This window comes from Phoenix dactylifera, chromosome 8, assembly GCF_009389715.1.
Source record: "Phoenix dactylifera cultivar Barhee BC4 chromosome 8, palm_55x_up_171113_PBpolish2nd_filt_p, whole genome shotgun sequence".
In the NCBI taxonomy this organism is placed as follows: domain Eukaryota; kingdom Viridiplantae; phylum Streptophyta; class Magnoliopsida; order Arecales; family Arecaceae; genus Phoenix; species Phoenix dactylifera.
In genome coordinates this window covers 21,905,089-21,929,795 of record NC_052399.1, presented here as the reverse complement: position 1 = coordinate 21,929,795, position 24,707 = coordinate 21,905,089, and the positions used below count along the sequence as shown (strand labels likewise).

Here is a 24,707-nt window from a genome sequence, read left to right as displayed (position 1 = left end):
ATCGAACGGCATGGGGGCACAGCGCGAGCGAGAGGCGGCTCTTCAATGGATTTGGTGTGCTAGGTGAATCAGCAAACAGACTTTTGGGGAAAAATGAACTTTTGCAGACCACGTGTTGATTGATGAACGTGCCAGTAGGAATTTCCGTGCGAAAATCTTAAGCAACGGGGAATATACCCTCCGATCTCCACTCGATGCACAACCATTAGAGATGGCAACTTACTCCATTCCATAATTTCCATTAGATATCCGATCTGATCCGACTTATGTGAGGCAGGTATTTACTCGACCCACAATAGATATAGGGCAGAAACGGATAGTGGTAAAACCCGTCTTGAACTTAAATCGGATATACATATTATATATATATATATACACATTTTTTTATAAATTCTCTTTTTGAGACAAAAAAAAAATCATCTGCATGTAAAAATATTGATTTTTATTTATTTAAAATATTTTTTTTATTTTATCTAATCCGACCCGTCTAACTCGCTCCAACTCAATCTGCCCTGCCCAGCCTTGCCCCGAGGTAGATATAATGCAGGTATAGATAATAGCCTACCAAACTCATATCCGATCTGTTTCCATCCATAACATCCAATGTCACTGTGAGTTCTCGAGACCTATCAAAAATCCAATAAAATTGGGTTAGATTTGCTATAGAATTATAGATGATACAGTTTATTTAAGTAAGGTCCATATCAACCCAATCCCCCTCCAACCCAATTTTGTTGGAGGAAAAATAAAGATCTTTGTAGGTCTTCTTTTTATCCTGCAGACATACCCATAGATAAGATTTAGGCCAAAATTAGGATAGACCATCATAAAAAAAATGGACTGGACGAGCTAACAAATCCGATTCCTATGGAAATAGAGTCCGGTCCTACTGGATTTTCCAAACAGGCCCCAAGAGTCTATTTGGATATTCCTATGGAATTAAATTAAAAATCTTATAAGATTCTTGGATTGGGCTATCCATTTAAACATGACATTATGTTAACCAAATATCACCCAATGCGAATTCCAAAAAAATCTTCATAGGTCTTTTTTTATTTCTATAGGCCAAAGGCTAGAATCCGGATTAGATTTAGATAAGCTCTTAAAAATTATAAGATGGATAGACCAACATGCTTAATTGTTACTGTATTTTTATCTCAACCTTGCAAGAATATCTAAAATAAGCCCTGAAATTGGAGCTTAGAACCCCCAACAGATATGATGACATGCACATTGGCATTCGTGTACCATTTTGCCCCATTTCGACTGGAGCTTAGACCTCCAAGTAAATCGAACTACCGATCGTGAGCTAGCTTTGGTAGTTAGGGGTTCATTTGAAGATCAATGTCATTTAGAATTGATCTTCTTCTTCTTCTTTTAATTAAGTGACAGGCAGTTATACCATCAGAACTAAGACTTGATAGCCATGAGAGAATTAAACTTAGCATGAGAAAAATAAATTGATTGTACAATGACAAAGACAATTTCTACGGTGAATTCTAAAAATGAATGACTTTTGTATTATCAACTAGGAAGAGTTTGCAACTTGTGAAATGCTGTAAGAGTACTCGCAGATCTCAAGTAATCATATGTACAAGAAATAGTTATATATTAAAAACAATATGAGGATTTCTTTATTTATGTAAATAGACCGAAAGACTTGATCACATCTCCTCTAGTGAGATAGTTTATTTTTCTAAACTTAGATGGCATCATGTTCTCCCATCATTTATCTTGTCCAATGCTCAATAGGCATGCATCTAGCGAAGGATTACTTGTGAATTATTACCAAAGAAGTTAATTATGAATAACCCCCCGTGATAGGCCATAGCTAGACAAATAAGTTTCTCGAAGTGCATGCATCAAACTCCCCTATCATTGCATGAAGGCATGTCTTCTTAAACAAAGTAATACTTTCTTATAAAAAGAAATGAAAGCATTTTCAAAATATTGATTTGTTTTTTGAAAAAAAAATGGTAGTAGTTTTGATAACGGGATATGACTGTGTTGGCGTCTTTTCCATCTCATTCGAAAGTATCGTGGGGCTCGCTGACGGAATCCTATCGAGGAATAGTAAAAGAGAGTGATGACAAGCCAGATAGTGCAGATAAATTTGTGTGGGCATGCCACTAGCATTAGGTCAGCCAAAAAATAGTCAAGGAAGGATAAAAAATAGTATGGATCAGATGCTTTAATCTTTAAGGACTTTAGCCACCGTCGCACGACCATTCAATGGATAAAAAGTATAGTGCTTGGTAGAGAAATGTAAAGCTGAGCTATAATAGAGGTTTAGTCTTGGACTATGGTAGAAATCTAAGTTAATATAAGATAAAAATACATTAGATATTGTCAAAAAGACACTTTACTAAGTACAAATCTGATATTTATTATAAGATAAAGTACCCGCCCTAAAATATAATAACCGCCTAGTCTAACGGTTGTTCTCATGTCAGGTCTTCACTTTTGACCGTTCTGCTTACTAACGCCGGTCGACTTTCCACCATTACACGACCATGAAAATGGCTACTTGGCACCAATTGCTAGGCCTGTTTTCGTATTCTATCAACCTTCGATGTCCGTACTCTTTGGGCTCGTTTGGTTCGCGGAAAAAGAAGGAGGGAAAGTGTAGTCAATGGAAAAGTAATGAAATGCCTCTTGTTTGGTTGGAGTTTTCAAAGGAGAGAGAAGAAAAAGTTGTATTCCCATGAGAACATGATTCTCACATTTCATGGAAAAGTTTTTTCCATGAGAAACATGGGAAAGTTACTTTCACATGAGGCGGGAATCACTCCATTTTTATTTTTTTCCAAAAAGTCCCTTCAGCATTAAAGAAGCATTAAAGAGGCATTAAAAACTTAATTTTTATTAAGGGCATAACAGGAATTATACATAACTTTCTTAGGAAAGTGGATGGCCAACCAAACATAAGCACTTTGGAAATTTGTCACTTTCCCATGGTCAACCAAACATGCCAAAAGCACTTTTCTAGGCATCCTCTTCCTAGGAATTTATTTTTCAGAAAACATATTCCTAGGAGAAAAAATGCTTCCCGCGAACCAAACGAGCCCTTTAAGGTTTTGGGTTTGAATTTAGAAAAAATTATTATTTTTATAGAAAAATATTGATATTTCCTACTCCCTACGACTATTCCGTTGGGCCTACACCTCTGCTCCTAGCTAAACCTACTCAGAACCTAGCGGATCCAACAAAAAGGTTTATGATCTGGATCCAGAACCCGACTTAGCCATCCACCTTTTCGCTCTGGTGATCAGTTCGGCTGCGCTTGGTCGGGTCTGAACCACGCTTAAGGGTGCAAAGGGACCAAACATGCACGTATCAGACAGGTATCGCATGATGCGCCCACGTGTCAACTCTACCATTATCTCACGCTTACAAGAAGCTGTGAGAAACTTCCATCATCTTCTGCACTCTCCACCGTCTCAACACGTTCCAGCACCGCTTTTCTTCATTACCATCGCCAGAAGCTTCCTCCTCTATATATAAAAGTTATACCAACCCCCCTCTCTACTTGCAAGCCAAAGCTGAGATAGAGATCCGTTCGAGAGCCAAAGCACGTAGGGATGGACATGCTCGACGAGCCCTTCTTCTCGACGCTGCAGCAGCTGATGGAAATCCCGGAGGAGATGGAGAAAGCCTTCAATGCACCAACGCGCGCCTACGTCCGGGACCGGAAGGCGATGGCGGCGACGCCGGCGGACGTGAAGGAGCTGCCGGGTTCGCTGGTGTTCCTGATCGACATGCCCGGGATCAAGTCCGGGGAGATCAAGGTCCAGGTGGAGGACGACCGTTTGCTGGTCGTCAGCGGCGAGCGGAAGCGGCCCGAGGACAAGGAGGGCAAGTACCTTCGCATGGAGCGCCGGATGGGCAAGTTCATGCGCAGATTCCCGCTGCCGGAGAACGCCAACCTGGACGCCATCTCGGCGGTCTTCCAGGATGGCGTGCTCACCATCACCGTCGAGAAGCTGCCGCCACCGGAGCCGAAGAAGCCCAAAACCATCGATGTCAAGGGCGCTTAAAAGGATCAAGAATCGGTGTCACGCGAATATATGAGAGGGAAGAACCCCACTTCGGTTTGAGTGTCTAATATTGTAGGATAAATAAACGGCTTTCCTTTCTTGTCTATCTTTTTACCCGTTTCTTTTCTTTTGTTTCTTTTGTACTCACGTGTGATAAACAAGAAGTCTGTTTGTGTATACTTATAGATCTCGGTTGTGTTTACATATGCTAATACCAAATCATTTTGTGCATCTATAACTAGTAAGAAGGTTTATAATCTTATGAGAGTTTTCCTCAATATTCTGAAAAATATTTACCATCTAGAATAAGGAAAAAAAATATAATTTTTGTCTAAAAAAATACGTTGAAAAACAGTAGATACAATCTTTCAATATATTTTTTTTTTCAACACCTACACACACTATTCTAACATGGGTAGATGGGGCAGCTTATAACATATCCAAAGGATCTTTTTCGAGTATTGAGCAGCAAAGGAGGCGACTTAATTTGCAGCTTTGTTCGTCTTTCTAAACACATGCATGGTCTGAAAAAAATGCAATCTTTTCCCATTTTGTGAATATCATTGAGCAGTGGGTGTTCGTTCCTTCATTAATCTTCGTTCCGAATACATTTAATAGACTATTCATTCTAAGCAATTAACCAAGAAAAAATCTAAAGCTGGGATGGATGGAACGTTGAGTTGGAAGCTTTCATGAGGCTTAGAGAATGATAGGCCTAGGTGGCGCCAAACTGATGTCGCATAATTTGGTAACAAAGTACGGCATTTGGGTATTAGATTGTATAGCCAGTATTAATGGATCGATCAGAGAAATTCTTCTTGTGCACATAGCAAGTAAAACATGGCAGAGGAAGAAATTACTAGTCCCTAATAGGCCGGGGGGGATGCAATGTTAGCTGAGGGTTTTGTAATAGTACTCATGGTTGGTCTAGATTGGAGTTTTGAGACCAGATTAAGGTGAATTATTGTCTTTATAATTTGGATGGTTACCATGCCCCTTGAGCCCCAATCATCCTGTTCAGAAAACGCACTTCTTTGTAGTTGGTATGCATTGCTTTGCTTTAATAGAGGTTGTTGGGAGACACCTAGTGCCCCTCTCCATTTGATTCTAGGAAAAGCCGGGAAAAGGTTAAAAAGAAAAGATGGGGACTGTTTGGACGATTTGATATGAAAGTGGACGCCATCATGCAAATCTGTTTGGACGGTTGTAATAATTTTTGTCTGTTATTTTATTATTTTGTACGTGGATATAAAGTTCTTTAAGCAGAAGACCAATTCTCTAAAAAAATTCTTTTCGTTGCATCTTTTGCTTACAATTAGGAATAAGCATAGATCTTTAATTTCACTTTTATTCCATCATGTAATTGTGTTGAGGACTTAAGGGATGTAAGCAAGAGAGAAGCACCTCTGCAAAGTTCTTGTATTTAAATAATTTGGAGTTTTAATTTGTGAAAAAGAAGGATTTGCTCGCCTAAGGCTACAAGAAAATGAGGGTGATGAGAAGGATATACTTTTCCTCGTAAATATGCAGTAAACATGTTGAGGTCAAGATGAGGTCGGCCTCCGGCCCGCACATCCAGCGCTATGGGGGGATCTGCTACTTTCCGACCTCGTCCCCAACGGTCTCAGACAGCGGAGGCGACTGCTTTTCTTCAGAGGTATTGTTCGCTTTGGAGCAGGTCGAAGCCTTCCTCATGGTTTTGCCCTTTAAAAGGCGCCTCTGAAGAGAAAGAGGTTGCCTCCTCTATTTAAGGAACACACCTCTCCGCTATCTAGTCGATGTGGGACTAAGTTCGAGATCCTTTATTCCCACAACATAGCTCCCCCAGTGGAGGGATCTGTGCCAGGGTCAAGGGCTCTCTACAAGGGATTTGCCGCCTTCCGACCTCGTCCTCATCGGTCTCAGACAGCGGAGGCAACTGCTTCTCCTTAGAGGTATTGTTTGCTTTGGAGCAGGTCGAAACCTTCCTCACGATTTTGCCCTTTAAAAGGTGCCTCTGAAGATAAAGGGGTTGCCCCCCTCCATTTAAGAAACATACCTCTCCGCTATCTAGTCGATGTGGGACTAAGTCCGAGATCCTTTATTCCCACAATAAAACACAAATAAAAAAAAGTTGGGATGGGGTTGAACTCCAGGAGTGGAGTTGCAACTTGACGTTCTCATTTAAGTATGATATAAATTGAAAAATATTTCTAATGAGATGGAAAAACCGTAAACACTATTCCTTCCTTTTATGTGCATCTCAGTTAAGTAGACTAATCACACAGTCCAATTCAAGTCAGAGGAACCTTGAGAAAGTGTGAGTTCGATCATGGATAAAATAGGAAGGGCCAAATCCATACGATGGCTGGTCTTCCCAGCGTCTCATATGAACTGTGTTTTTTATCTCTAATATACACACGTATGAGATGTTTGGGTTTCTACCCAGCGACTAGAGAGGGTGGGGGGATTTAGGTTTCCATCCTGATTTTTTTTTGTTATTATTTTATATACAAATTACAATCTAGGATCTCCTGCAACAGTACAGATCCTCACATATTTCTCTTATTTAAACTCCGGTATACTTGTCAGATTAAAGATTCAAATCTAATCACAAATATCATGATCATCCCATGGTCAATCTCCATAAATCTGTGCTACAGTGTTCTCTAGTTTATATAGATTATTGGCCAGGTTTCTCTCGTAACAACTCAAGATTTCATCCCAAAAACTTATCCAGAAAATATTATTTAGATTCTTTAGCTTTATTTAAGTATCTACAATCTATCTGGTATAAAGATGATGTAGAACTAAATATACGTCTGTAAATATTTTTATAATACACTTACGTATTGTGCCAATCCATATGCTCAATGCATCTAACTTTGCTGATAGGGCTCTTTTGAAACTTTTCTGGCAATTGATTGAGCCAACCCAGACTACCGGTCCCTCTATTTCTCTTTTACGAGAGGAGCAGGAAGCAGTGATGCTGTGTTTAAGGATGTCAATCGAAAGCCTTAAGGTTAGATGCACTTTTTTTTTTTTGTGCTGAAATGGATACTTTCTACATCACGAGTACGAATACACCCAATAGAACCAATGCACAGAAACATCTTACATTGGGCTGACTTGGACTCTTTGACCATTGGTATCCTGATTGGCCAGAGCATCAGCTACACCATTATCTTCTTGAAAAATAATGGGAAGCAGAGAATTTTGCTTTCTTGTTTTGGGTAAGGCATGCTGGTTATGCGGTCATGAAATAGATACAACCACCAGGATTTACTTACAATAAGTCATGCAACCAAGTAGATTCTGCCTGAGTCGAGTCCCAAGTGAATAAGCTTGTGTCCAACGACATGAGAGGCCACCACCTTCATGTCAAGAGGCCGTCCAAATTGAGCTCCCCTTCCTGCGTGACAAAATTTTGGCTAGATTTTGGCATAAGATATAAAAAAATATAAAATATATAAATAAATCTATCTCATTTTATTAGCTTAAGTTTTTAAGACAAGTGGTAATTTTAATATGGTATTAAAGTGCATATCTTAAGTTTGAACTTTATTTTTGTACTTTTTAATTTTATTATTATAAAAAAATTAATATGTCGAAGAAAAATTCGGCCATATGCGAGGGGGGAGTGACAATTTCAACACAAGAGGCCGGAAAATTATTTAACTGCGGCACTACGGTCCATATGTCAGGTAAACAGAGGTGTCACGACTCGTTTCTGTGGCATTGTCCTTGCACGTCGGACCGTATCGCCGAAATTAGACGCACAGTCCATGGGCCAGGATGGCCCATTACTTTCCACCGATGCTGTGCGGCCCTAATGGCCTCTTCCGAGTCTTCGCGAAGCTCTCAGAAGTTTCTGTCGCATTCCCGACACTTCGAGAACCAATTCCTCTTCTTCCACAATCCCTATTTAAATGCCCTGGTTCCCCTTCCTCCCCAAACGGCAGATAGAATCAGAAAGCGATCCGGCTTTTCAGGAAGATCGGAGATCGAGGTAGAGCGATGGACTGCAGCAGTGTGTTCGGACTGAACAACCCCGTGATATTGACGCTGCAGCACCTCATGGACATCCCGGAGGAGACGGAGAAGGCCATCAACGCGCCCACCCGCACCTACGTCCGCGACGCCAAGGCCATGGCCTCCACGCCGGCCGACGTCGAGGAGCTGCCGTCCTCCTACGTCTTCGTCGTCGACATGCCCGGGGTCAAGTCCGGCGAGATCAAGGTCCAGGTGGAGGACGACAACGTGCTGGTCATCAGCGGCGAGCGCAAGCGCGAGGAGGACAAGGAGGGCTGCAGGTACCTCCGCATGGAGCGCCGCTTGGGCAAGTTCATGCGCAAGTTCTCCCTCCCGGACAACGCCAACACCGACGCCATCTCGGCGGTGTGCCAGGACGGCGTCCTCACCGTCACCGTCCAGAAGCTGCCGCCGCCGGAGCCCAAGAAGCCCAAGACCATCGAGGTCAAGATCGCCTGAGTTAAATCAATAGCTGTGTGATGTGATGTGGAAATGAAGTTCTCTCTCCCCGATTAGTTTGTGGTTGCGTCGATGATGAAATGAAATGTCTTTTTTATTGGTATGATGACCAACGAGTCCTTCCATTCGCTACTTATTATTTTATTCGCAGTGGTTTTTTTTTTTTTTTTTTTTTTCCTTCTAAATACGGATGCTTTATACAGTACGGATACGAATACACCTAATAAGATCAAAATACAATACCTCACGGAGTACCAATGGCAGCTCCGCCTTTTCCGACCAGAGGGCATATTCCGAGTGATGGGCTGCGTAGGCAGTCACCCAATCGGCTGCCCCATTGGCATTCTTGAATACATGCTTGGCCAGAATGGCCCCCTCCTCACTCATCATTATCACAATATCGCGAATCAAGGGATGGTCTTTGCCCTCACCCCCCAATCCCCCCTGAATCCACCGGACGAAAGTGGCCCAGTCACCCTCCAAAATAAGCGAGCTGGCCCGTAATACTACCTGTGCATGTCGAAGGCCTGCTCAGGCTGCACGCAGCTCTGCTCCAGGGATCGATATATCGAACAGCTGACAGCCTCCTGCGGCCACTACACTGGAATGCGGGCCCCGTATGACAAAGCCTGCACCGCCTCGCGTGCCGCCATCCAAAACCGACCCATCGAAGTTGACCTTGAGGAAGCTCAGGGGTGGAGGCTTTCAGGTGAAAAACACCAACTGAGGAGCTGCCGAAGCAAGGGGGAACCCCAGATGTCCCGAGCTGTCAAAGGTCTATCTGTATGAGGGGCGGGTCTGATCTCCGAGGCCTGTGCTCGAGCAAACTCTGCTGCAAACCTCGGTGACACCCTGCGCTCACCGAGAGTACGGGCATTCCTTGCCAGCCAGATCTGAAGTGCTGCACAAGTAGCTTTAATGCCCTCTTCGCGGGTCTGTAAACTGGCTAACCACTGTCGTATCACCCTAAGAAACTGTAGCCGCGCACTCCGGGCCCCCTATGGGATCCCAGCCCACTGCCATGTCGACCTCGCCCATATACGCTGGAAGAGCACGTGGTTCACTAACTCCTCAGCTTCATACGTCCCGCACTCAGCCGGGACTCCCCACCCTCGCTTGCTCAGCTATGCTCTCGTAGGAAGTCGGTCCCAGAACACCTTCCATAGAAAGAGAGCTACCCTCGGGTGAAGTTCGGACCTCCAAATCCAAGTGCAATCCGGTCCTGGCTCGTGCTCCGGCTGAATGGCGCGCGTGAGATCTCCCAGCCTGACACTGGCCCGGCTCGAGGTGCCCCACATCCTGACATCTGGCCCCCCGCATCCTGGTAATGGGAGGAACCGAATCCTCACAGCTAGGTGTACCCCGAACAATAGCCTGAGTCTGGCCTCATCCCACACTGCCCCTCCAGGTGCTAGGAGGTCGCACACCCGTAGCCCCTCAACTGCCTCTGTGTCAAACATAGTCGGCCAACAGCTCAGGGACAAAGAGTCCGCCCATGAGTCGCTGGTCACATCAATACTCCGGCCGTCGCCAATCAAACACCTGATGTGTGCCGATACTAACGGCAGGTACCTTCCGATCTCATGCCACATGAAGGAGACTCGGCGACCCCTCTGTGCCACCCCTGAAGCCCTTCGACCATATCTGGCTGCCATCACCTGACTCCAGAGGCCGTGTGGCTCTAATATGAACCTAGCCGCATGCCGAGCGATGAACGCCTCGCGCCTCTCAATGAGGGACTGCACTCCTAGACCAACCTCACTAGTGGGACGGCAAACCTGCTCCCAAGCCACCAGGTGCATTCCGTGACCTCCACCGTATGACCCCCATAGGAAGTTCCGAAGAAGGCGCTCGATCCTTAACAGGATCGTCTTCGGAACCACTGTGTTGGCCATAAGATACCCGTATAGATCCCAGCACCGCTCTGATTAGTGTCACTCTCCTCATCATGGATAAGGAGGACGCCCTCCATTCCTCCAGCTTGCTCTGGACCCGCTGCACCAAATCCGAGCACTCTGCCATCCATAGCCTCCGGCCCGTAATAGGAACGCTGATGGGGACATCAGAGCCCTTCATCCAGATGATCCTGAGCTCCCGGATTGAACCAGACTCGTTTATTTGCATATTTATTTTATTATTTTATTTTTGGGCTTATTTGCATTCTAGGGTTTATTTGTGGTTTATTTTATTTCTGGGCTTATTTGCATTTTAGGGCTTATTTGTGTTATTTGTGGGTTCATTAGGATTTATTTCTGTGTAAGGGGGGTTTATGCAAGTTGTGTATTTGGGCCCTATATATAGGGAACTATTTTCATGATTAGGGTTAATGAATGATTAAGAATTTCTTTTCCCTACGTTCTTTCTTCTCTTCTTCTTCTCCTCTCCTTCTCTATTCTTCCTGCGTCTCTACAACCTCTTCTTCCTTCTCCTTCTCTTGTTCTTCCTTCTTCTCCTCTTCCCCCGCACTGGTGCTACATCAACTTGGTATCAGAGCCCCGGCTTTGCCTCCGTTGCCAAAGCCACGATCGAGCATTTTCTCCCTCAACCTCCCACGGTCCACTGCCCTATTTATTCACTCCACCAAAAATCCCACCCGAGACGTCATCTCCGTCTCATCCCCTCGGTGCTCACCAGAAGAACACACACACACAAAAAAAAAAAAACAAAAAAAAAAAGGAAGGTCCCTCTCTCCCTCTCGGCTCTCATCAGAGACAAAAGGGGGAAAACCCCTTTCGTCGGGCCCTCCCACTGGTCGCCAAGCCCGCGGCCACCACTTCCACCGTTCGCCGCCGGCTGCACCGCACCCTACCGCCGCTCTGTGCCATCCCGGCGCCACCGACCTGCTGTGACCCCTCTCCACCGTTCACGTTTCCGCTTTCACCACCGGAAGACGCTTGCCGGAGCCGTGACCACCTTGCCGTCGGCTCGCCACCGGACGCCGCCGCCTGCCGGAGCCGCCCGTCGCCGCAGACCACGGAACTGCGGCCGAGATCACCGCCCTCCGCCACGGCCATCGAAGCCCCGCCCCGCAGCCGCAGCCGCAAGGGTCGGAGAGACCTCCCGAACTATCGGGAGGTTGAAGCTGCTTAACGGGTAAGCCTCGCACCCGTTAACCCGAAACCCGACAACCCGGGTCCCACAAAAAAAAAAAAAAAAGACGCACGTGACCGCACGTGCCGCCTTAAAAAAAACAAAAAAAAACCTTTGCACGTGACTGCACGTGCGTGCAAAAAAAAAAAAGAAAAAAAAAAGAAAAAAAAAAAACCTACCTGTTCATCTTTCCCGATCGGCTGCCCCTCACCACGTCTCCGCCAAGCTGCGCCACCACGCCCGCCGCCGTGCGACGCCTCCTTCGGGCGCCTCTTTCCCGCGGCCGACCGCCGACGATCGAAGCCGACCGTCACCGAGCCCCGACGACGCCCTCCCCGCCGAGCCGCACCACCTGCATACCCTTCGCCGCCTCCGCCCGTGCCGCTCCGCCTTTGCCGCTTCCGCCCGTGACGCCTCCTGCCGCCGACGAGATCCGCCTCCACCCGTGCCGTCTCCTGCCGCCGCCTCGCCGTCGCCGTCCCCGCCGCTCCCGCGACCGCCCGATTGCCACCACCGCTGCATCCTTCCCCGCGCCCGCGTGCTCCACCACTGCCGCCGTGCGCCGTTGGCCGCTGCCTACTCCGGACGGACCGCTTGCAGCGCCCATCGCCGAGCCTTCGTCCGAGCCGCTCCCATCCAGCTCTCATCCGCGATCAGGGACACCCCTGTGTGCCAGGCTGCCAGCCAAGAGGTGGCATCAGGCCACATCCGAGCCCGACCGGCCTGGCCCAGTTGTCCTAAGCAGGCCGCCAGCCCAGGCCCGTGCACCGTGATTTGAGCGCGGCCCAAGGCCCTTGGCCGCAGGCCCTGTTTCAGGCCCGATCCAGAGTGTTCTTCAGCCCATTTCAACAGCCCAGGAATCCTTGTGCTGTAGATCCAGGTCCACAACTCCAGCTAGCTCTGCAACGGACGCTTCCGGTTGACTGCATCCGTCACAGGTGATAGGTTTCTACTTTTTCTGGCTTGTTCATTTAATTATGTTCTGGTTCTCTTGCATGATAGCCACATTTTGAAAACCTACTTTTGTTGTCAAAATTTAGAACATAGAACCCCTACTTTCAAACCCATTCTATTCGCCTTTTAAAATCTAGATATTAAATTAGCACACCTTAGTAACAGGACGTTTCTCGATATTATTCGATCAGATTACTTTAGGATCAGAACAACTGTACTACTTGATTGCAATCTAACTTCTTAAATTGAATAATCTTAATTCTTAATTCGAATAACCGAAGTAAAATCAGCAATATTTAAATTTTAAGTTATTATTGTGAAGACTTGCTGATTTCTGAAATCATAATAGATTGCATTAGTAGGTTGTCCTGCATCAAATTTGGTCCTACATTATAGTTATTAGGGTTTCATTAGTGACACTGCATTTCACATCATCATCCAGTGTCATCATTGCATGCCAACCTGTAGTGATATGGAGTACTATCTCAGTCAACCTAAAACCCCTGTAGCTACCATGAATTCCGATATTTTGAGGTCTATCAAAGAACAGATCGTTGCCATGCGGGCTGGATACAAGGAATTCAAACAAGAGATCCGTGAGCTCGTGCAAAATTCTAGGACCCCTAAATCGCCAGCCCCTGTTACAGCCCAACCTAAAATCGGTTTGGTCGCACCACCTGTAGTCCTTCCCCACTCTCCTAGGTACCAAACCCAATACTCTAGGTGTCAACTTTTCAGCCACATAGCGCCCCAATGTTCCACTAAGATCTACCCGATTACTGAATCAGAAGTTAGGAACCAAGAGGCCGAATATGTCGAAGAAGTCTATGAACCAAATATAGAAGACTACGAAGAAGACTTTGAAGACGAACCTACAGAATTGGACTTTGTCCAAAATGATTTCCAAAGGAAGACTATTGATCTAAGTACAACCAAGCCACTTCACATCACTACTGTTGAAGAGGTAGTGACAGATATTGAGAGCCAGACACCTGAATTGGCACTTGTAGCTAAAGATACCCATGTGGAATCCAATCTTGAACATTCCTCTATAGTAGTTTCCCTTATAGAGGAGTTTAATGTTATAGTCCCTGATGATCTTCCGGATGCACTCTCTCCGATGCGTGATATCCAACATGCAATTGATCTAGTTCCCGGAGTATTTCTACCCAACCTTCCACATCATAGGCTCAACCCAAATGCATACGCTAGGACCTGGAATTTAATATTATCGACAGTTGAGTTTACATATCATAGTTCGATTCATAAGTCCATAGGTATAAATCCATTCGAAGTGGTGCATGATTACAAACCTAGGCAACCCATAGACTTGTTTTTCATGTCTCATCAGTATAGAGTCTTTGAGTCTGCACAATCAATTGCATCACATCCACATTCATTGCATCAAGAAATCAGCAATTGCAGTCACTTTAATAACTTAAAATATAAATCCCTTGCTGATTTAACCAGATGTTATAATGAGTTAAGTGAAAGAGATTACGTCATGATAAGAATTAGGTTTGAACGACTTTCTTCGGAAACGTTTAAGAAATTGCAAATTTGTAGTGCAGAACAGTTCAAAATCTTAAAGAAAACCAGTTCGAATGCATATGTTGTGGATCTTCCTGATGACTATGGGATTAGTGCGACATTTAATATTGAAGATTTAGTCCCATACAAAAAGATAATATTCCTGCCTTCTGACCCCTTTATTGATATACCTGCCCATGTTGGACACCCTGCCCTATTACCTGCTGTTGAGCCACCACCTCCCAAATTTCATGCACGCAGAGAACAAATAGAACATATATTGGATGAGCAGGTTATTTCAAGCAGGAACGGTGGTTACCAACGTTACCTTGTTCGGTGGAAAGGTCGACCAAAGTCTGATGTGACGTGGATTTCCAAAGCACAGTTGCAGCGCATTGACCCCGATCTTCTGGAGCAGTACGACAGCCGGCCAGACCTGTACTCGACGGGGTCGAGTTTTTCTCACCCGGGAGGAGTTGATGGGGACATCAGAGCCCTTCATCCAGATGATCCTGAGCCCCCGGATTGAGCCAGACTCGTTTATTTGCATATTTATTTTATTATTTTATTTTTGGGCTTATTTGCATTCTAGGGTTTATTTGTGGTTTATTTTATTTCTGGGCTTATTTGCATTTTAGGGCTTATTTGTGTTATTTGTGGGTTCATTAGGATTTATTTCTGTGTAAGGGGGGTTTATGCAAGTTGTGTATTTGGGCCCTATATATAGGGAACTATTTTCATGATTAGGGTTAATGAATGATTAAGAATTTCTTTTCCCTACGTTCTTTCTTCTCTTCTTCTTCTCCTCTCCTTCTCTATTCTTCCTGCGTCTCTACAACCTCTTCTTCCTTCTCCTTCTCTTGTTCTTCCTTCTTCTCCTCTTCCCCCGCACTGGTGCTACATCAAACGCCTAGGTAGGTAAGCGTCCCTTCCTGCTCTGGTATTTGCAGTATCCCTCTGATCTTCTGTCTGACTTCGCTCTCTATGCTGGGGCTGAAAGAGATCCCTCCGCTCTCTGTGTAGCGGTTTCTTTGGACCTCACCTTACTGCTAGCTAGAAAAAATCTATGAGGAGAAAAAGCTCTCTTTCTAAACTTTATCGCAAACTATGGAAAGAAAAAAACTTTTTTTTTTTAAATAATTTAAAAGAGATTACTATACCTGAAATAACATAATTTAGACGCCTGATGATAATATATCACATCACTATTGAACATTTATAATGAAGCATTCTGAGGAAGTTATATTTTTTCAATAGTTAAATTCAAAAATTAAACTTAAATAAAAAATTAAATCTGAATGGAGAGAATTTAAGATAAGTTATTAGTCAAAACTCTAACCTACTTCCCTCCGCTCAAGCACCTCCGGCCCACCGGCAAGTGGGCGTGACGCTCAAAATCTGATACTATTTCCTAGAAAATATAAAACAAACATATAATTAAACATAATATCTGAACTGTTCAATGGGCGGTGGGTTTGGATGGTGAGAGTCTTAGTTCAACTAGTCCTCTCTTAGCTATCCACCTTTCCAACTTGACTCTCCCTGCGCTTGTGGACCCGATCCACCGGCCATTGGAACTTAACGTACAAGATCGTAGTCAATAACAAGTGATAGCCATTAAACCGCCCCAATGCTTTTATTCCCTCTCTCTCTCTCCCCATCACAAATCTCTCTCTCTCTCTCTCTCTCTCTCTCTCTTTTATAAACCAAACCAATGAATCTTGTGCATTATGCGACCTTAGCATGAATTAGTAAGTTCCAAATCCTACACATATAATTGGTTATGTATTAGAATTTCTTCGCCTAGCATACCCTTGCAACCAGGGCAAGAAATCAACACGGAGAAGTTTTCTATTCTATTCCGATCAATTTGCAATGCATAGATAACTAGAAGTAGATAATTCGAGGCCCAAGCAGTGCTACGTGGCCTCCGTTTTGTTCACTCGTCACATGTAACTATTTAGCACAATATTAGATCCTTCAATTTTTATAGGAAGCCATATCCGACACCGCTCTTTATTATATCAAGAGTTCTTCATTGGATTGTTGCGATATTCATATTCAGAAATTATTGCTATACGTGTCGGACAATTAGTTAATTTGATCTTCTTCGATCGTTAGCATCTCTTTAGCTGAAGGTGCGAATTTTGAAGTTGTCAACGACAAGATTTGGGAAAGGGCATCGAAAAAACTAAATACAGCCAATATCAAACGAGATCCACCCGATCTACCCGTTGACATTCTGAAAAGGCCCATGGGCCCTTTTCAGGAGAGGCAGATGAGCCGCAGATTCTTTTTCTTTTTTTTTTTTTTTGACTTCGGGCGGCGGCAGCGGAAGACCACAGAATTCCGCACCCACCCAACGGATCCGTTTCCCTCTTCGCCTTTAGATTCGAGAGCCGAATCCTTCCACGTTTCCTACGCGGTGCATGTGCCCCATCTCAAACAGCCAACGGCCTCTGATGGATTACGTGTGAGGTCCAGATCAGAAATGGAACTCTAGTCCGGCATCGACTTTTAGTCCTTGCTTGACACATATAGATTGAATGCTGTTTGCTGTGATGTTTGATGCAGCTGGTCCTCTAACCTACTATCAAAGTTCCGCGTACTCGCGATCCGTTATCTCGGGCTGTCTTTTGTGGGAACGTGTGAACAAAATGGACGGTCGTGATTGATTGGTAAAACGCGGATAAGCTTGAATCCACAGCTCCGCGGGTTATCTTAATCGAACTATTTTCCAGATTATAATATTATTTTCTTTCCGTTTTATTTCTTGGTTTCTCGTGACCTCGTCTCTCTGAGAAGGCCGGAAAGGCATCAAGCCGACTCCGCCGAATTTAAAACAAGAAGAAAAGGGTAATGAAGGAATGAACGAAGGCGAATCCGGATCGAGCAGTCTCCGCCCTCTTCTATCCTTCTATTTCCCCCTCAGCTCTAGCCCTAACCCTAGACCTAATTTGCCGCCGATCCCTCTCGGTGATGCCCCGATCGGCGTGATCTCGGGCAGCCGGCACGTAGAACGCGCTGTTCCGGCGGATTCCGGGCCGATCCCGATCGTCTGATCGGTTCTCGCCGCAGATCGGGTGGAGGAGAGGGGGTGCACGATGCCGTCGCACGCGGATCTGGACCGCCAGATCGAACACCTGAGGGAATGCAAGTTCTTGCCGGAGGCGGAGGTGAAGGCCCTCTGCGAGCAGGCGAGGGCGATCCTGATGGAAGAGTGGAATGTCCAGCCGGTGAAGTGCCCCGTCACGGTGTGCGGGGACATCCACGGCCAGTTCCACGATCTCATCGAGCTGTTCCGGATCGGAGGGGAGGCGCCAGACACCAATTACCTTTTTATGGGGGACTATGTAGGTCAGTTGTTTGCCCGAGGGAAGGAAAGGGGTTCCTTGCTTTTCTAAGCTTTCTTGGGGTCGAATTTTAATTTTAGGGTTCGGAGATTCTTGCTTCTCGAAAGGATGTTTCTTTTTACGAGATTTCGATGTTCTCCAACGAATTTGTGCTTCATATGTCTCTTTCTCTAGATTGGAGCTGATTACTACTTCTTCTCTTTTTTTATTTGTTCTTTCCACTTGTAAACAACGGTTTTTTCCTCTAATAGGATGTATCGCTTGATCCTGTTATATTGCTCTAGTTATTTATTTTGGGGGATTAATTAGGCGTAACTTTTGGCTGCTGCTAAATTATAGGAAACTTTTTGCGCTTAATATCATGCTGCTGTGTAAGTTGGATTTCTTGATTGCTATAAGCTGTAGTTTAAAAGAAATTTGTCTAGGTTATTATGACAGTAGGAAGTATAGCTTCTTGAAGAAATTTGTCCACCATCCTTGATATTGGCTGCATCGTCCTGTTATAAATCTGTTCAAGGATGAGAAAACCCTATTATGCCAATAGAAATTATATTATATTAGCCACCTTATTTGTTGAGAAACTAGCAGCCATCATATTGTTGAATTAGATGATCAGACCTGGAAAGATTGGCACAATGGATATTGAAAACCCTTATTTGGTTCTGCAAAGAAGTTTCTGCATGTATATGATCAGACAATTCAAATCTGGAACAGTTAAATTATTCAAGGCATGCTGTTAGGAAACTTCTTTTTCCTTCTGTCTGCCTTCTGCAATTTTTATTAAGTCTCTGCTAATAAATTCTTTTTTTAATAGTCAGAAAAAGGTGAATAATTAAGAGAAGGTTCCTTTTGGACAAGCTTGCGTGCTGTAGATTTTATTATTATTATTATTGTCTTTATTATCACCCACCACTTCCAAGTTGGTGGATTCTTTTTGGCCTCTCTATATCTGCCTTATCGCTTCTTTTAGCATGCTAATTAAACTTCCAATGAAGTGCACATTAAAAAAGCAGTATGCTTTCAAGCAATCCCAACTGGATGGTCTTAGCACCTCTTAAAGTCTACTTTCGATCCTTTTTTAATTAAGTTAGAAGCTAATTTTGCTGTGTTTTGCTGGTATTTTCACCATTGCTCAGTGAACTTCCAAACACAGATAGCAAATACTTGTGCTTAATGAGTCAGGGCACACATTCGTGCAGACATTCCTATCTGTGAATGCTTCTGGATTTTCTTTTCCAGTAAAAAGTGACTGGCATGTTACTTTTATTCTGCTTGCATTAAATTTTGGGCACACATCAGTACCAGAGTAGGGTTCATCGTGCCCTTTGGAAATTATTGTTTCAATTTAAACATCATCCTTTCTTAATACTAGTTATTTACTTTCGATGCAGATCGTGGTTATTATTCAGTGGAGACTGCTACACTTTTAGTGGCCTTGAAAGTTCGTTACAGAGATAGAATCACAATTTTGAGAGGAAATCATGAAAGTCGGCAAATTACTCAAGTGTGAGTGTTTATTGCTGTTCATACAACCTTAACTTCTTTTATTCCATTTGATTATATATGGACAGGAATGGAGTTATTTAGGTGGAAAGCTTTGTGTGTTCTCAAAATATTGTAATGTTTATCCTAGCTGCTTATATAGTTTGTTGGTTTTGCAAAGCTTACTTAGAGAAGGTTTCTGATCACCGGGCTGCTTCTGCCGGGTGACTTAGGAAATAATGAAATGATAGTTGTCAAATCTATTATTTTATAAATGTTGCATAGTGGGATAAGAGTTTATTGTGACCAGGTAATCTTGTCGGGCTTCATGCATGTTAGGATATGCAATTGACTGCAGCAGGACTAGTTTTCTTTTCTCAAAACTGATAGGCGATAACCTGACACAAATAAATGCCATCATGTCACTGTCTATCTAGTACAAACTGACGTCCTTTTTGTTTTGATTTTAGCCACATGACCTTCAATCAGATTTAGCCACATGATTGTTGATCAGTCTCACCCACATGGCTTTTGATCCATGCTTTAACTAACATCTATATTACGCTACAGGGGACCTCTATTTGTGGAATCTGTAATGTTATGCCTTGTCCTGTTGTCACTTAATTTTAGAATTAATTACTCATTTTCTTTGATTATCTATTCAATTCCTGATATGAAATAAAATACATCATGATGAGCACTTTTCTTGATTTTTTTTTGCTTTTGGTACTGTGCTTTTTTGATCTTTTTTCAAGTGTAGTTAAATTCTGGCTATGATTGGGTGTCTATATGAAGGAATTTATGCAGTTTTATGAATGAAGTTGTTGATATATGCACAAAGTCCTTTGTTCCTGAAAATTGATATAATTTATGAGTTGCAGAGCTTTCTATTGCACTATTGTCCAGAAAATGTTTTGAGCAAATCTCTGTGATCATGTAATTCATGATATCTGCTAGCATATCATCTTTTAAAAGAAGATATGGTGTTTCTTTTGTGCTTAATGGTTTAAAGATTTTTTCCATTAAAATAAAACTCCATATGCTTTGCGATATTGACCTGAAAATGCTATTATGCATTTGAGCTGCTGATTTTTCTTCGCTCAGGATTTCTTCATGGTTTTGTGAAATCTGTTTCATGGTGGTTTCTCAGGCCAATAGATATCTTATTATCATGTCTCCCATCGCATGCAAGCATGTCCATGCGTGTTCCGCATGGATCTTGAGATAGAGAGAAGGAATTAAAATTTAAAGGCACATTCTGCTAGATGACACTACCAATGCTTGACTAATGACATGACTTCTGTTTTCCTGCAGTTCTTTGAGCTCCTATTTAAAAACCTAAAGGGGTTCCTGTGGAATGTGATTTTCTTTGATATAGCTCAGTGATCTTATATTTCTTATCTGTGTTGATGAACTAGTAAATGGAGTCCTTGCCACTTGTTTTATCGCTAATAAACAATGTTCCATGAGAAAAATGCATGATTGGCATTTGACCCCCATTTATCTCTCAGGATAGGAAAATCTGATCAGCAATGATCTGTCAGACACTTCTAATAATTATGATTTTTTCTCCCCTAATATTATGGCTTATGTTACAGGTATGGTTTCTATGATGAATGCTTGAGAAAATATGGCAATGCAAATGTGTGGAAATATTTCACTGACCTATTTGACTATCTGCCACTTACAGCTCTTATAGAGAATCAGGTGCAGGTTTTATATTTGCACAAGATTTTTAACTATATGGTTCAGTCTATGCTTTATGCCTGACAAGTGCTTGCAATTATGTTTTTAGATATTCTGTTTGCATGGTGGTCTCTCTCCATCTCTGGATACACTAGATAATATTCGTGCTCTTGATCGTATACAGGAGGTATGCATATATTTCTTTTCCTCTTCTTCTTCTTCTTCTTCTTCTTCTTTTCTTTGTGTGCTTCATCATCGTATCTATTAACTTAATACTAAAAATATCCTGCTGACCATTGATGATATGGGCAGAGGAGGAAGCCCTTAGTCTAGATTTTGGGGGAAAGAGTGGGTTGAGGTGACCTGGCCAAAGGAGGGGTAATCCCTGGCCAGTTTTGGTGAGAGAAGTAGGTTGAGGCAGTGGGGGTGGAGGAAAGATGGGAGGAAAGGTTGACTGAAGTGGGTAAAGGAACGTAAAGTGAATTTGAGGAAGAGAGTGAGTTCAGCAGGTCAAACGTGGTTGAATCAGTGACACAACTCAGCCAAGTTTTGACACTTGAGTCTGATTTTTTATGATCAATGGGTCCACATGGGTCACCCATATTCTGATTATCATCATGCATGAGTTACAGCTATGTTTTCACATTTACATTCAGACAGTGAATAATTGATTGTTTATTTGAGATTATTTCACTCCAGCAAAAGTGACTAGAATAGTCCCTTATTTAAATTATCAACAAATTCTAATTCTCTAGAATTTTGATTTTTTCTACAGGAAAGGGCTAATGATTGTTATTTTGATTTTGGTTCTAAGTGTGGTATTGGTATGTAATGTTTTCAATATTATTAATTGATCAGATATTAGTCCTAATGACAGATCCTTCGCAAATAAATGCTCATTGTGATGCACTGGGTAACATGCCTTTTTTTTTTGTCCAGTGGCCAATATAGGGGATATCAGTTTTTCTCATGCTTCATTTAGTAAACATTAAGAAAACAACAATCTATTTAAGGAATAAAATGAGGATTAACTTCGAGATTGGTGGCAATGAACAAATGATGCTTATCTATACTATAATGGTATTTTCCCCTCCTTTAAGAAGGGCAGTTTGGGTACTGAGATCTTGATGTTTTAGTTTAATTTTTTCATTTAACAGTTAACTGCTGAAGAAACTTGTTCAGTATTCATCTGTCTGTTGCGACATCATGTATTTGTGCAATTGCTGCATTAACTGAATGTTGTGGTCCTGTTTTCCATGTCATATTTGCAGTGTTATTGCTTAAAGAATCATGGGTTTGGACATTTATTTTTCAATTATCCTTTTACTCCAGAGTTTGATATATTGTTTCTTGTACTTTGTTTATTGATTATTTACAGTGGTCAATTGCTGATTCAAATGCTGTTGAATTCAATCTTTAAGTTTGTAGTGATGCCATTTTGTACGAGTCCATATTATAAATATTTTTTTAACATTATCCTCTTTCATCTTAATTAAATATTGTTTTTCTTATTTTTTATGGTTTAACTTGACTAAGATTTGGTATTGCGCTCATTGAGAAATATATGTAGCCTTGATTCATTTTTGAGCTGGAAACCATACTAGCATCATTGCATTTGTAATAAAAAACACTGCATGATGCATCCCGTTCAAAGCTCCCTTGGGATCAGGAGTACGATTGCCTTTTGATTGGCCCAGACACAACCTCATGTAGGGTGCCTTCTTGTGTAGAGGCTTGGTCAGTTGGGTGGGCCATCACAAGCTTTAGACTCATGTTTCCATAAGTTGTGTTGCCAACTGTTAAAGCGGCTCTAACCAACATGCCTGATCCAACTGATCCTAACTATTGGTAGCACCCAATCCAGATGACCATATATGGATGAGCTAGTTAACAAGCTTTGAATTTTTCCTGATGACTGTTAATTTGAATTTCTGACCTGTTTTATTATGGAAATGCTGATGATCAAGCTGGTTGCTTTAGAAATAGATTATACCAAACCATATCGACCATATACTCACAGTTGGATTATTTTCTATACTTGATGATTCTAAGCTACATGTTAAATCTGAATATCTAACCTGTTCTATTTTGGACCGTGCTGCACCTGGATGCCACCTGAGTGGTTCAAACTCATCTGGTATGGACTCCCCTAGTCGTCTTTTTGGGGGTGGGGGTGATGGTAGGAGTCATTAATCCCTACAAGAAGGTTTCTGTAATTGGTCTTCTCCTTACCAGAAGGGAGAAAAATTAAGGAGCAATTTTTGGTAAAATTGTCATCCGTGCTTGCTGGCCAATCTTGTGACTTAGGTGGAGTTGTTTTCATCAGCAGATGTCCCCACATAATACTTGATGCGAATATGTCGCGTTACAACTCTGTTATGTTATTTTTCATTCCTCCCACATGGCGTGTCCTTGCATGTTAAATCTTCCATTAAGTTCTTGTATGTTGCGTGTAATGTTGGTATTATTGTTCTTATACTTGAGGCTGCATATGCATGGTTTGAAATCACCATGCTTTCTGTTAAAGGATCCAGCGGAATTAGGCTGTGTTCTACATTTTTCATCTGACTTTGATAGTTATAAATGTTTCATCGCCTCTGTAGGTTCCACATGAAGGACCCATGTGTGATCTTTTGTGGTCTGATCCGGATGACCGATGTGGATGGGGTATATCACCAAGGGGAGCAGGGTACACATTTGGACAGGACATTGCACAACAGTTTAATCACACAAATGGTCTTAACCTTGTTGCCAGAGCACACCAACTTGTCATGGAAGGTTTCAACTGGTGTCAGGTAGGTTGACTGGAATCATGCACTGTTTGATATTTTACTGTTACACTTCTGTGCCTAGAATGCTTCATCAGAGTGCATTTATGGCTATAATTTAAATTCCATCATAGCATGACGCAGGACTTTAGCTCTGTGTCATGGAGATCTGTTTTTTGTCACGAGCCTAGTGGAAGTCTAGAAGGTACTGCAAGAACGCCTGTCTGATTTTGTTACAATGGCCTGTCTAGCTTGATGGCAGTTTGGTGGAAGTTTTTGTTTAATAGTTATGGACATGCACTATGGTTTTTGCATTAAAAACCACTGGCCATAGCCAAAGTTCAAGCCACATCTATGTGCATCAAAATTTTCTTTTATGCTAAACCTTTTTATTTATAACATAAATAATGAAATGATCTTTTCATTCTTTGTTGTGGCTTTGTATATTGCAGGAGAGGAATGTTGTTACAGTGTTTAGTGCACCAAATTATTGTTATCGATGTGGTAATATGGCAGCTATAATGGAGATTGGGGAGAACATGGAACAAAACTTCCTTCAGTTTGATCCAGCACCAAGGCAGATTGAGCCAGAGACTACTCGCAAGACTCCTGACTATTTTTTGTAATCTGCATAACCCTATCACCTGATGGTAACAGTGCTTGTTCACTTCTGTGTTTGTTCTGTAGATGTGTCCTAGAAAAGGGGAGTTTTGGCAAGTGGGAGATCATCATCATCATTCTTTTTGTTTGGAGTTTTTCCTGCTGCTTCTGTGTGCGATGCCAATGTTAGATTAAAAGGACACTCAAGAGGCCTTTTCTGTCAGCCGCCTTTGTTTTCTCGAAGTGAGTGAGGAAGCAGCAATAACAAGCATGCCTCGTGTTTTGTGTATTGCTCAATTAGAGAAACACTATCAGAGGGCCGAGTGGGGCCCGTTCAATCTAAATGCAAAGCTTATTTTTAGTTTTGAATTTGTGACAGTAAAACTAATTCTGGAAGGTATAGACCTTCTTAATTTACTGGGCCCTTTGGTTGACTCTACCGGACAAGATTACAAGTTGCTGCGAGGGAATGACCCAGACGTAGCTTACAGCAGATTGATGACCTGGTTGTGGAAGCACATTTTAGTATTATTCATGGATGGTGGCAAGGGGCGCCTGCTAATTCAATAGTCTTAAATCTGACAATATTGGTCTCTGCTTGCTGTACGTGGGATAAGATCTTCCAGGCCAATTACCGCAGGCTGTCCTGATCTCTCTGAACCACTCCCCATATCTGTTGGTTGTGCAGGACATCTGAATGCAGGAAACCCTCCGAGTCTACAACATCACCACTACAA

The 24,707-nt window shown here is 42.8% G+C and overlaps 3 protein-coding genes across 3 annotated transcripts; all 3 read left to right on the top strand.

Annotated features, from left to right (window-relative positions):
- Nucleotides 1-3,502: 3,502 nt before the first annotated feature.
- LOC103720808 (17.1 kDa class II heat shock protein-like) lies at nucleotides 3,503-4,299 on the top strand. The gene has a single exon (XM_008810703.4). The coding sequence runs from the start codon at nucleotides 3,582-3,584 to the stop codon at nucleotides 4,035-4,037; it is 456 nt and encodes a 151-aa protein (XP_008808925.1). The 5' UTR covers nucleotides 3,503-3,581; the 3' UTR covers nucleotides 4,038-4,299.
- Nucleotides 4,300-7,959: 3,660 nt separating this feature from the next.
- Nucleotides 7,960-8,639, top strand: LOC103720807 (17.1 kDa class II heat shock protein-like). The gene has a single exon (XM_008810701.4). It carries the CDS (start codon nucleotides 8,034-8,036, stop codon nucleotides 8,505-8,507), a length of 474 nt encoding a protein of 157 aa, XP_008808923.2. The 5' UTR covers nucleotides 7,960-8,033; the 3' UTR covers nucleotides 8,508-8,639.
- Nucleotides 8,640-16,864: 8,225 nt separating this feature from the next.
- LOC103720806 (serine/threonine-protein phosphatase PP2A-1 catalytic subunit-like) lies at nucleotides 16,865-24,383 on the top strand. Its single transcript, XM_008810700.3, has 6 exons — nucleotides 16,865-17,438; nucleotides 18,826-18,940; nucleotides 20,515-20,623; nucleotides 20,712-20,789; nucleotides 23,206-23,397; nucleotides 23,823-24,383. Exons 1-6 carry the CDS (start codon nucleotides 17,186-17,188, stop codon nucleotides 23,994-23,996), a joined length of 921 nt encoding a protein of 306 aa, XP_008808922.1. The 5' UTR covers nucleotides 16,865-17,185; the 3' UTR covers nucleotides 23,997-24,383.
- Nucleotides 24,384-24,707: the final 324 nt, after the last annotated feature.

Bases quoted from the DNA above. Each gene is read 5' to 3' on its own strand.
- LOC103720808 (XM_008810703.4), top strand. From the start codon at position 3,582: ATGGACATGCTCGACGAGCCCTTCTTCTCGACGCTGCAGCAGCTGATG.
- LOC103720806 (XM_008810700.3), top strand. From the start codon at position 17,186: ATGCCGTCGCACGCGGATCTGGACCGCCAGATCGAACACCTGAGGGAA. The intron at 17,439-18,825 runs GTCAGTTGTTTG...CTTTCGATGCAG, and splicing joins TTTTATGGGGGACTATGTAG to ATCGTGGTTATTATTCAGTG. The intron at 20,624-20,711 runs GTGCAGGTTTTA...TTATGTTTTTAG, and splicing joins CAGCTCTTATAGAGAATCAG to ATATTCTGTTTGCATGGTGG.
- LOC103720807 (XM_008810701.4), top strand. From the start codon at position 8,034: ATGGACTGCAGCAGTGTGTTCGGACTGAACAACCCCGTGATATTGACG.